The sequence below is a fragment of the Heterodontus francisci genome, chromosome 4, assembly GCF_036365525.1.
Source record: "Heterodontus francisci isolate sHetFra1 chromosome 4, sHetFra1.hap1, whole genome shotgun sequence".
Lineage (NCBI taxonomy): Eukaryota > Metazoa > Chordata > Chondrichthyes > Heterodontiformes > Heterodontidae > Heterodontus > Heterodontus francisci.
Genome location: NC_090374.1, coordinates 73,947,413 through 73,960,566, shown reverse-complemented (window position 1 = coordinate 73,960,566; position 13,154 = coordinate 73,947,413). Strand labels below are relative to the sequence as shown.

The 13,154-nt window shown below is 46.2% G+C and overlaps 1 protein-coding gene across 10 annotated transcripts in view; it reads left to right on the top strand.

Annotated features, from left to right (window-relative positions):
- Window positions 1-13,154, top strand: part of kiaa0825 (KIAA0825 ortholog) — a 743,480-nt gene that overhangs the window by 196,778 nt on the left and 533,548 nt on the right. For all 10 annotated transcript variants that reach the window (XM_068029705.1, XM_068029704.1, XM_068029699.1 and 7 more), the window contains one exon: window positions 11,993-12,163. In XM_068029705.1, coding sequence (XP_067885806.1) covers window positions 11,993-12,163 — 171 coding nt within the window. The remainder of the gene's footprint in view (window positions 1-11,992; window positions 12,164-13,154) is intronic.

Below are 13,154 nucleotides of genomic sequence, written 5' to 3'. Positions count from 1 at the left end.
TGTAGGATTAGTATAAATGGGTGGTTGATGTTCGGCACAGACTCGGTGGGCCGAAGGGCCTGTTTCAGTGCTGTATCTCTAATCTAATCAATGACCTTCCCTCCAACATAAGGTCAGAAGTGGGAATGTTCGCTGATGATGAACAGTGCTCAGCACCATTTACAACTCCTCAGATACTGAAGCAGAACATGTCTGCATGCAGCAAGACCTCGATAACATTCAGGCTTGGGCGGATAAGTGGCAAGTAAGATTCCATCCTGACTTGGAACTATATCACTGTTCCTTCACTGCCACTGGTTCAAAATCCTAGAATTCCCTCCCTTACAGCACTGTGAGTGTACCTACACCATATGCACGGTAGCAGTTCGAGAAGATGGCTCATCAGGGCAGTTAGGGATGGGCAATGAATGCTGGCCTTGCCAGTGACACTCACATCCGAAGAATGAATTTAAAAAATGGTAACTGTGGCGCAGTGGCTAGCACCGCAGCCTCACAGCTCCAGGGACCCGGGTTCGATTCTGGGTGCTGCCTGTGCGGAGTTTGCAAATTCTCCGTGTCTACGTGGGTTTTCGCCGGGTGCTCCGGTTTCCTCCCACATCCAAAAGACTTGCAGGTGATAGGTAAATTGGCTGTTGTAAATTGCCCCCAGTGCAGGGAGGTGATAGGGAATATGGGATTACTGTCGGGTTAGTATAAATGGGTGGTTGTTGGTCGGCACAGACTCGGTGGGCCGAAGGGCCTGTTTCAGTGCTGTATCTCTAAATAAAAATAAAAAGAAATTAAAAAAAATAAAAATAAAATATAACTTGTTGGTAACTTGTGACCGGGATTGTGTACATAACAAGTTGGAGTGCTCTTATTTTTTCAGAAAACAACTCGCTTATTTCCTGGCATTCTGCTTTTTGCATTGCTCTTTAGCTTTGCTTCATCTAGTTTAATCTTTTTAACAGCCTGTCTGTTTTAGGGATAATATATCCCACTCCACTGCGAACAATAGTTAAAATTTCTAGTCTTTGCACAACAATCCCTTCTAAATGGTCTGGCAGCATTTCCCCTAAGTAAAGCTAGTCCTGTATTCTTTTGGAAAATATGCCTGTTCTTGAGGAGCTCCACGACCTGGGGAATTAATAATGATGCTATTTGCATTAAGCATAACTTCATCGTATGCTATCACATTCACTTCAGAATTGGCAGTTTCATAGAGCAATATGAATTAAAAACATATTCAAGTGGGTACTGAGGCATAAGTAGCAATGTCCCATCAGGAACAAATATTTTTTCACAAGCTTTCCAGATATTCCCCTATATTGACTGGGACTCACTTAGTGCTAGGGGCTTGGATGGGGCAGAATTTGGAAGGAGCATCCAGGAGGGCTTCTTGAAACAATACGTAGATAGTCCAACTAGGGATGGGGCCGCACTGGATCTGGTATTGGGGAATGAGCCCGACCAGGTTGGTCGAAGTTTCAGTAGGGGAGCATTTCGGGAACAGTGACCATAATTCCATAAGTTTTAAGGTACTTGTGGATAAGGATAAGAGTAGTCCTCGGGTGAAGGTGCTAAATTGGGGGAAGGCTAATTATAACAATATTAGGCAGGAACTGAAGAATTCAGATTGGGGGTGGCTGTTTCAGGGTAAATCAACATCTGACATGTGGGAGTCTTTCAAATGTCAGTTGATTAGAATCCAGGACCAGCATGTTCCTGTGAGGAAGAAGGATAAGTTTGGCAAGTTTCGGGAACCTTGGATAACGCGGGATATTGTGAGCCTCGTCAAAAAGAAAAAGGAAGCATTCATAAGGGTTGGAAGGCTAGGAACAGACGAAGCCCTTGAGGAATATAAAGACAGTAGGAAGGAACTTAAGCAAGGAGTCAGGAGGGCTAAAAGGGGTTATGAGAAGTCATTGGCAAACAGGATTAAGGAAAATCCCAAGGCTTTTTATACGTATATAAAGAGCAAGAGGGTAACCAGGGAAATGGTTGGCCCTCTCAAGGACAGAGAAGGGAATCTATGTGTGCAGCCAGAGGAAATGGGTGAGGTACTAAATGAGTACTTTGCATCAGTATTCACCAAGGAGAAGGACTTGGTGAATGATGAGCCTAGGGAAGGGAGTGTAGATAGTCTCAGTCATCTCATTATCAAAAAGGAGGAGGTGTTGGGTGTCTTGCAAAGCATTAAGGTAGATAAGTCCCCAGGGCCTGATGGGATCTATCCCAGAATACTGAGGGAGGCAAGGGAAGAAATTGCCGGGGCCGTGACAGAAATCTTTGCATCCTCATTGGCTACAGGTGAGGTCCCAGAGGACTGGAGAATAGCCAATGTTGTTTCTCTGTTTAAGAAGGGTAACAAGGATAGTCCAGGAAATTATAGGCCGGTGAGCCTTATATCAGTGGTAGGGAAATTATTAGAGAGGATTCTTCGGGATAGGATTTACTCCCATTTGGAAACAAATGGACTTATTAGCGAGAGGCAGCATGGTTTTGTGAAGGGGAGGTCGTGTCTCACTAATTTGATTAAGTTTTTTGAGGAAGTGACAAAGATGATTGATGAAGGAAGGGCAGTGGATGTTATCTGTACGGACTTCAGTAAAGCCTTTGACAAGGTCCCGCATGGCAGACTGATACAAAAGGTGAAGTCACATGGGATCAGAGGGAAGCTGGCAAGATGGATACAGAACTGGCTCGGTCATAGAAGACAGAGGGTAGCAGTGGAAGGGTGCTTTACTGAATGGAGGGATGTGACTAGTGGTGTTCCGCAGGGATCAGTGCTGGAACCTTTGCTGTTTGTAGTATATATAAATGATTTGGAGGAAAATGTAGCTGGTCTGATTAGTAAGTTTGCGGACGACGCAAAGGTTGGTGGAGTTGCGGACAGTGATGAGGATTGTCAGAGGATACAGCAGGATATAGATCGGTTGGAAACTTGGGCGGAGAAATGGCAGATGGAGTTTAATTCGGACAAATGTGAGGTAATGCATTTTGGAAGGTCTAATGCAGGTGGGAAGTATACAGTAAATGGCAGAATCCTTAGGAGTATTGACAGGCAGAGAGATCTGGGCGTACAGGTCCACAGGTCACTGAAAGTGGCAACGCAGGTGGATAAGGTAGTCAAGAAGGCATACGGCATGCTTGCCTTCATCGGTCGGGGCATAGAGTATAAAAATAGGCAAGTCATGCTGCAGCTGTACAGAACTTTAATTAGGCCACACTTAGAATATTGCGTGCAATTCTGGTCGCCACACTACCAGAAGGACGTGGAGGCTTTGGAGAGGGTACAGAAGAGGTTTACCAGGATGTTGCCTGGTCTGGAGGGCATTAGCTATGAGGAGAGGTTGGATAAACTCGGATTGTTTACACTGGAACGGCGGAGGTGGAGGGGCGACATGATGGAGGCTTACAAAGTTATAAGCGGCATGGACAGAGTGGATAGTCAGAAGCTTTTTCCCAGGGTGGAAGAGTCAGTTACTAGGGGACATAGGTATAAGGTGAGAGGGGCAAAGTTTAGAGGGGATGTGCGAGGCAAGTTCTTTACACAAAGGGTGGTGAGTGCCTGGAACTTGTTGCCGGGGGAGGTGGTGGAAGCAGGTACCATAGAGACGTTTAAGAGGCATCTTGACAAATACATGAATAGGATGGGAATAGAGGGATACGGACCCCAGAAGTGCAGAACGTTTTAGTTTCGGCAGGCATCAAGATCGGCGCAGGCTTGGAGGGCCGAATGGCCTGTTCCTGTGCTGTACTTTTCTTTGTTCTTATTTGCAACGGTCAACAAATTAGCTTGTTCAGAAGCTCCTTTCAGTTACAACTATATAGTCAATTGCATCAATTGAATTTAAATCAGTGAACCAAGTGATCTCCAGTTCTCCGAGCTTGATTTTTAATTGACAATACTCATTTGAACAAAATCCACATATTTATGACGATGTGCCTGAGTTAGTACTGGGGTGAAACTGCTGCAGTTTTGTAAATTTAAACACGATAAAATCAAGTTTGTTTAGCTTTAAATAATAAAATATAATTTAATTTATCCCTCCTTGAACTCTTCAAGCATGCTTCCTGACGGATTGACAGGGGAACTCCATTGGCAACATCCATCGCAGTGTGCATGGACCTCCGTAGGTGTCCATTAGCAGGGTTAGTGGACAATCATAGCTGCATCTTTTTAATGGAGCCTGCAAAAGTCGTACACCTTGCAGACAGCAATTGCCCTGTTCCACTTCCAATTTGTTTCCAGCTGCTGCCTCGTGCTGCTATTTTATTTCTTCTTTGCTGCTTTGTGGTAGTTGGGAGAAGCAATGAGGGGAGATTCAGGGAAGAAGTGGCCTATGCGAATTGAGGGGAGGGAAGGGGAGAAGAAGAGGGTCTCCATGAACAAGTGTGGGAAGAGAGAAAGAACTAAAGAATGGCTCGAAGAGGTGATGGAGGGAACTGGAGCATCTCCATGAACTGGGCACAAGTAACAAGAAAGAACGATTTGCATTTATATAGCATTCTTCACAACCTCAGGGCATCCCAAAGTACTTAACAACCAATCAAACACTTTTGAAGTGAAATCACTGTTGTAATGTAGGAAATAGCTCTGGAAAATGGAGGGGGTGAGAATTACAGTTGGAAGGAAAGATTGGATAATGCGCGTAGTTTCTGTCTTGGAATATGGCAGAAAATGAATTTGAATAGCAGAACATCAGTGAATCTTGGCTGAGCAACCACAAGAGGAATGTTCAGAGGAACACCAACCATAGTAGTAATGACAAAATAGAAACAACAGAAAGAAGGAACTGAGTGCCAAATGAAATCTCTCTCTTGGAGCCTCTCTAAGCTAGTGAGAGGTGTTAGAAGAGGTTCTCGAGAGATGGGTGTAATGCTCTAAAGTTTGATGGGCTTAGACTTTATTGTAAGTTAAAGAGTTGATGAGAGAAAAAGAAACATTGGGTATAAAAGAGGAACCAAGCTTCTTAGCAGTATCTTTATTAATGGAAGAGATAATGGGGGTGAAATTTGTCACCACCAACAGTGCAAAATGGGCTCATACTGAATTGGGAGCCTGTTATACATTTGCACCATTTTTTATTTTGTATTGACTTTTAAAATATTGCCAAGAGTTTTAATTTCAAACGAAGTAAAAGTGACAGGAAGACTTGGAAACAAATCTCCAGAAATTGTTTGAATTATCGTTCTGCCAATTTCACTGGAATGAAAATGGGCATGTTGAAAATCAGGTACCAATTCGCTATGAGCCCATTTCACAATGCTGGCTTCGACCAGTTTCACCCTTGGTATTTTTAGTTGAGGAAAGACTAAGGATAGAGGTATTATATAGCAAATAGTTCTAAGTTGAATTTCAGAATATTTTCCCAGCACACAGGGTATGCAGCTAAGAGTCACTTTCTCGGATCTATCAGGCATGCTGTTGCTGACTTCTGCAGCCTTTTGCAACGGGACCTGATGTCTGCTGGAGCAGGGTGTCATGCTTTGCCAATAGCTGTCAAAATCAGCACAACCCTTAACTTTGCTGCTGGTTCCTTCCAATTTACTACAGGGAACATGAGCTGCATTACCCAGCTCACCAATTCTAATTGCCAGGCCATCACCTTCCCCATTGACCACAATAGTCAGCACAGAACTCAGGAATTTGCAGCAATAGCTGGTTTCCCTTTCAGCCAAAACAGCATTGACTGCACAAATGTTGTGATCAGAGCACCAGGCCAAGAACCAGAAGCCTTCATGAATTGAAATGTTAAATCCCGGGTAGTCACCAATCACAGAAACAGGATCATGCAAGTTTGTGCCAAGTACCCAGGCATGTTGCATTTATCCTGTGTCATCCTCCCATCTCACTAATATTTGAATCTTCCAGGAACGTGACAGAATGATTGCTGGGGGACAAGGAATACCAGGTTCACACATGTCTCATGCCACCTCCGTACAACCCCAACATGCCAGAGAAATGCAGGTATAAATAAAGCCAGGCGGCCAACAGAATAATTGTTGTGTACACCATAGGACTGGAGAAGCAAATGCTCAGGTGTCTTGACAGTTCTGGGGACTCACTGAAAAATGCCACAGAAAACATCTACTACATCACAGTGGTGTGCTGCATCCTGCACAACTCAGCAATGCAGAAAGAGGCCTATATTTGGAGGAGACACGGCAGCAGCAGTCTTCATCTACAGAAGATGGAATGAAGATAGGGAATATAAAGCCACGTATGTGAAGTGAAGAAGAAGTGCTGTGAGGAGTTGGTGGGTGTGGAAGCTGTGGAATGCTGTTAGTGTGTGACGTGAAGAGAGCAAGGGAAGAGGTGTACCTTTGGAATGGGAAAGAGAGATGTTGCGGCTTTCCATTATGATTGTAAGTTGAAAGATATCATGGAGGAGAGATAACTGCTGAGAGTGACATGAGGGAGTGAAAGGAGTGTTGTCAGGTGTTGTTCAGAGAGTTGGAGAGATGAAGAGCTGTACTTACCCTTGCTGCACTGGTGAAACGATTGAGCCTCATCCATACTGAAGGCAGATCCTGGGTTTGATGCACCTGGCACTGACCTGCTCAACCACCTCTTGCCAGATCTCCTGAATAGTGTCTGGTGATGCTCCTGCAAGTGCTGGGGAGCAATACTCCCCTCCTTGCCCTGATGTTGTCCATGAGGACCTGCAAGGAGACATCTGAAAACCTGGGGGAGCCCTCCGACTCATTTTTCAGATTGCCCTCCTTGCAGCAGGAGGAAACAAAATCTGGCTTCATGGAATGCATCCTCACTTTAAGAGGTGCATCCCTGCATTCCATTACCTCGGGAGACTCCTCAGAATTTGACCGAACCACCCGTTTCCTGACATGATTGGATGGACAGCTGTTGCTGGTGACATCATAGTGCCTTCTCACTGATGTCCCCGCTGTTAAATCTGGAGCTTGTAAGACAGACAGAAAGTTCCATGAAAGAAAATAGCAAAATGGCAAAAGAGCATGGAATTTATTTATTTTTGTTCTTTCATGGGTCATGGGCATCGCCGGCAAGGCCAGCATTTGTTGCCCATCCCTAAGTGCCTTTGAGAAGGTGATGGTGAGCCACCTTCTTGAATTGCTGCAGTCCCTCTGGTGTAGGTACATCCACTGTGCTGTTAGGAAGGGAGTTCCAGGTTTTTGGCCCAGCGACAATGAAGGAACAGTGGTATGGATCCACGTCAGGATGATGTGTGACTTGGAGGGCCACTTGCAGATGGTTGTGTTCCCATGCATCTGTTGCCCTTATCCTTCGAGGTGGTAGAGGTCCTGAGTTTAGAAGTTTCTGTCGAAGGAGCCTTGGCGAGTTGCTGCAATACATCTTGTATATGGTACATACTGCTGCCACTGTGCACTGCTGGTGCAAGGAGTGAATATTTAAGGTGGTGTGTGGGGTGCCAATCAAGCAGGCTGCTTTGTCCTGGATGGTGTCAAGCTTCTTGCATATTGTTGGAGCTGCACTTATCCAGGCAAGTGGAGAGTATTCCATGACACTCCTGACTTGGGCCTTGTAGCTGGTGGACAGGCTTTGGGGAGTCCGGAGGTGAGTTAATCACCGCAGAATTCCCAGCCTTTGACCTGCTTTTGTATCCACAGTATTTATATGGGTCGTCCAGTTAAGTTTCTGGTCAATGGTAGCCCCCAGGATGTTGACAATGGGGGATTCAACGATAACAATGCCATTAAATGTCAAGTAGAGATGGTTAGTTTCTCTCTTGTTGGAGATGGTCATTGCCTAGCAATTGTGTGGCATAATTTTGCGTGCCACTTATCAGCCCAAGCCTGAACATTGTCCAGGTCTTGCTGCATGTGGACACGGACTGCTTCAGTTTCTGAGGAGTCACGAATGGTACTGAACATTGTGCAATTATCAATGAAGGTCCCCACATCTGACCTTATGTTGGAGGGAAGGTCAGTGATGAAGCAGCTGAAGATTGTAGGGCCCAGGGCACTATCCTGAGGAACTCCTACAGCAATGTCCAGAGGTTTAGATGTTTGGCCTTCAACAACCACAACCATCTTCCTTTGAACTAAGTATGACTCCAACCAGTGGAGAGTTTTCTTCCTGATTCCCATTGACTTCAATTTTCCGAGAGCTAATTGATGCTACATTCGGTCAAATGCTGCCTTGATATCAAGGGCAGTCACTCTCACCTCATCTCTGGAATTCAGCTCTTTTGTCCATGTTTGCACCAAGGCTGTAATGAGGCCTGGAGCCACGTGGCCCAGTGGGAACACAAACTGAGCATCGTTGTCAGGTTATTGCTGTGAAAGTGCCACTTAATAGCACTGTCAACAACACCTCCATCAATTTGCTCATGTTCAAGAATAGACTGATGGGGCAGTAATTGGCTGGATTCGATTTGTCCTGCTTTTTGTGGAGACGACATACCTGGGCAATTTTCCACATTGTCGGGTAGATGCCAGGGTTGTAGCTGTACTCGAATAGCTTGGCTAGGGATGCGGTCGTGTCTGAACACAAGTCTTCAGCACTATTGCCAGAATGTTGTCAGGGCCCATAACCTTTTCAGTTTCCAGTGCCTTCAGCCATTTCTTGATATCACGTGAAGTGAATCAAATTGGATGAAGACTGGCATCTGTGATGGTGGGAACCTCAGGAGGAGGCAGAAATGGACCATCCACTCGGCATTTCTGGCTGAAGATGGTTGCAAATGCTTCAGCATTGTCTTTTGCACTGATGTGCTGGGCTCCCCCATCATTGAGGATGGAGATATTTGTGGAGCCTCCTCCTCCGGTTAGTTCTTTAATTGTCCGCCACCATTCACGACTGGATGTGGCAGGGCTGCAGAGCTTTGATTTGATCTGTTGGTTGTGGGATTTGTTAGCTCTGTTTATAGCATACTGCTTCTGCTGTTTAGCATGCATGTGGTCCTTTGTTGCAGTTTCACCAGGTTGACACCTCATTTTGGGTATGCCTGGTGCTGCTCCGGGATTCAGTCACGGGATGTGAACATTGCTCGCAATTCAGTATTGGGAAAGTGATTGTGAGCCATCCTCCAGAACTGCTGCAGTCATGTGGTGTCGGTACTCCCAGTGTGCAGTTAGGGAGGGAGTTCCTTTGTCGCATTCATTGCCTAGGTTGATGTTGGGTGGTCTATGTACTTTTAGTCTGATTCGCCTTTTTTGTACCAGTTTGAAAGAACTGAGTGGCTTGCTATGCCATTTCAGAGGGGAATTTAAATTCAGCCACACTGTTGTGGGTCTGGAGTCACATATAGGCCAGACAGGGTAAGGATGGCAGATTTCCTTCCCCAAAGGACATTTGAGAACCCAAAGGGTTTTTACACCAGTCTACTAGCTTCATGGTCACCACTACTGAGGCTAGATTTTGATTCAAGATTTATATAACCAATTGAATTTAATTTCCCATTTGCTTTGGTGGGGTTTGAGCTTATTTCACCAGAATATTAGTCCAGGCCTCTAGCTTCCTAATCCAGTAACAGAACCACTAAACCACTATGCTAACTTTCTCATTAGCAATCAGTAATCTTTTTACAGAAACTGCAGCACAAGCAGAAGGCCATTTATTCTATCCTGTCAGTGCTAGCTCTCTTTCTTTTGGGCCTCCTTATCTCGAGAGACAATGGATACGCGCCTGGAGGTGGTCAGTGGTTTGTGAAGCAGCGCCTGGAGTGGCTATAAAGGCCAATTCTAGTGTGACAGTCTCTTCCACAGGTGCTGCAGAGAAATTTGTTTGTCGGGGCTGTTGCACAGTTGGCTCTCCCCTTGCGCCTCTGCCTTTTTTCCTGCCAACTACTAAGTCTCTTCGACTTGCCACATTTTAGCCCTGTCTTTATGGCTGCCCGCCAGCTCTGGCGAACGCTGGCAACTGACTCCCACGACTTGTGATCAATGTCACAGGATTTCATGTCGCGCTTGCAGACGTCTTTAAAGCGGAGACGTGGACGGCCGGTGGGTCTGATACCAGTGGCGAGCTCACTGTACAATGTGTCTTTGGGGATCCTGCCATCTTCCATGCGGCTCACATGGCCAAGCCATCTCAAGCGCCGCTGACTCGGTAGTGTGTACAAGCTGGGGATGTTGGCCGCCTCGAGGACTTCTGTGTTGGAGATACGGTCCTGCCACCTGATGCCAAGTATTCTCCGGAGGCAGCGAAGATGGAATGAATTGGGACGTCGCTCTTGGCTGGCATACGTTGTCCAGGCCTCGCTGCCATAGAGCAAGGTACTGAGGACACAGGCCTGATACACTCGGACTTTTGTGTTCCGTGTCAGTGCGCCATTTTCCCACACTCTCTTGGCCAGTCTGGACATAGCAGTGGAAGCCTTTCCCATGCACTTGTTGATTTCTGCATCTAGAGACAGGTTACTGGTGATAGTTGAGCCTAGGTAGGTGAACTCTTGAATGACTTCCAAAGCGTGGTCGCCAATATTGATGGATGGAGCATTTCTGACGTCCCCATGACGTTCGTTTTCTTGAGGCTGATGGTTAGGCCAAATTCGTTGCAGGCAGCCGCAAACCTGTCGATGAGACTCTGCAGGCACTCTTCAGTGTGAGATGTTTAAACAGCATCGTCAGCAAAGAGGAGTTCCCTGATGAGAACTTTCCGTACTTTGGACTTCGCTCTTAGACGGGCAAGGTTGAACAACCTGCCCCCTGATCTTGTGTGGAGGAAAATTCCTTCTTCAGAGGACTTGAACGCATGTGAAAGCAGCAGGGAGAAGAAAATCCCAAAAAATGTGGGTGCGAGAACACAGCCCTGTTTCACGCCACTCAGGATAGGAAAGGGGTCTGATGAGGAGCCATCATGTTGAATTGTGCCTTTCATATTGTCATGGAATGAGGTGATGATACTTAGTAGCTTAGGTGGGCATCCGATCTTTTCTAGTAGTCTGAAGAGACCACGTCTGCTGACGAGGTCAAAGGCTTTGGTGAGATCAATGAAAGCAATGTAGAGAGGCATCTGTTGTTCACGGCATTTCTCCTGTTTCTGACGAAGGGAGAACAGCATGTCAACGGTCGATCTCTGCACGAAAGCCACACTGTGCCTCAGGGTCGACGCGCTCGGCCAGCTTCTGGAGCTTGTTCAGAGCGACTCGAACAAAGACTTTCCCCACTATGCTGAGCAGGGAGATTCCACGGTAGTTGTTGCAGTCACCGCGGTCACCTTTGTTTTTATAGAGGGTGATGATATTGGCATCGCGCATGTCCTGGGGTACTGCTCCCTCGTCCCAGCACAGGCATAGCAGTTCATGTAGTGCTGAGAGTATAGCAGGCTTGGCACTCTTGATTATTTCAGGGGTAATGCTGTCCTTCCCAGGGGCTTTTCTGCTGGCTAGAGAATCAATGGCATCACTGAGTTCCGATTTGGTTGGCTGTATGTCCAGCTCATCCAAGACTGGTAGAGGCTGGGCTGCATTGAGGGCAGTCTCAGTGACAGCATTCTCCCTGGAGTGCAGTTCTAGGTAGTGCTCAACCCAGCGGTCCATTTGTTTGTGTTGGTCAGTGATTATGTCCCCTGATTTAGATTTGAGGAGGGCGATCTTCTTGATGGTTGGCCCAAGAGCTCTCTTCATGCCATCATACATTCCTCTGATGTTTCCGGTGTCTGAGGCCAGCTGAATATGACTGCATAGGTGTTGCCAGTAGTCGTTTGCTAGCTCTATAACTGGAGTAATCTACTGCAATTCCAATTCCCTGCACTTTCCCTATATCCACTTATATTTTCAAATATTTATTGATTTATGGGATGGAGGCATGGAGGGGAGAGAGGAGAGGCCTGTCAATGCTGTGAACACACTCATAACAAATTTGTCTCAGTTATTTTAACAAAAGGATTAACTCATGAAAGCCTTGTTAATGCCTCTTGCTGAAATAGCACAGACACAGATTTGAAAGAGTGTGTTAAGTGTTCACACAATAGCATTGCGAACAGTAACTTTCGGACTATATTTATTATTAAGAGTCATGATTTATCTATTTATAATTTCCTTACTTTGCTTTGTTTGACCAGTTCCACAGGAACAGACTAAGAAGGGAAGGAACTTATGTCTCACTGCCCATCAACTTCGGTGCCTTTCCCACCTGATGAAAATTTTCCTTCATATGGAAAAGCGAATGGAGGAACTAGCTTCAGAGGTCTTTTTGGGAAACTCTTCCACACAGCAAGGCAGAAATGTTCGAGGTAAAGCTTATCTAATAGGCTTAGAAAAATTTGTTTTCCTTATTTCCCGTCACAGAATTATAACATTCTTATTTATATTTTGTGGGAGTATGGTTTCCTTTGTTTCCCCCTTTTTTCCCTGGCCTGTGCACCATTATAGCTCAGAGCTTGCTTGGGTGCCATAGGGAGGTGAATGGAAGCAGTGCCCTCAAACATATTGTGACACTATGCTCTGCAGCACTACAATAAATGTCTTTAATTATATAGATTTCCCCACAGAAAGTAACTTTGAAATCACAGTGGTTGTGTTTACGGCCAACCGGCTGCAACTTGTGCGTCGTCGCAACTCTGTTGGAGTTCCGAGGCGAGACACTGGTGGGGAGGGGGGAGGAATAAAATTATCAGGGTGGGGTGGAGCGCGGAAAACCATTCCTATTGGTTGTGGGGATGGTGGGAAGGGGTTGAGGGTCAAAGACACTGAAGTTCGGGGGGGGTGCGGAGTTCAGAATTTCAAAAAGTGTATTTTTGGGGGGATAGGTCAATTTGTGTTTTGAGGATTCTTTGGGGGGTGGGAGAGTGAATGCAGTGTTGAAACAAACGTTTATGGAATCTTTTCCTCACTCCGGCACCTTTAAATATATAAATCCATCCTGAAGGGCTTGAAGCCCTGTAAAAATGCCTGCACGGTGGGGCCGTTGCCGGGGACGCAGTGGCGGCCCCCTCTACGCATTGCCCCCTCCATTTAAATGAGCCTCCACACGTAATATCGTGGGGGCTATGCGGCAGCACATCCCTGTTGGAAGGCTGCCGACTTCACTGCGTGCGCTGATAAAATTCAGCCCTCTGTCTTAAAAAACATTGAAAATTCTTTTTCCTCAACTGAAGATTTCCCCCCCACTGTGGTTGATAGGGCCCTCACCCGTGTCCGGCCCATTTTCTGTACCTCTACCCTCACCCCTTCCCCTCCCTCCCAGAACCGCGACAGGGTTCCCCTTGTCCTCACTTTCCACCC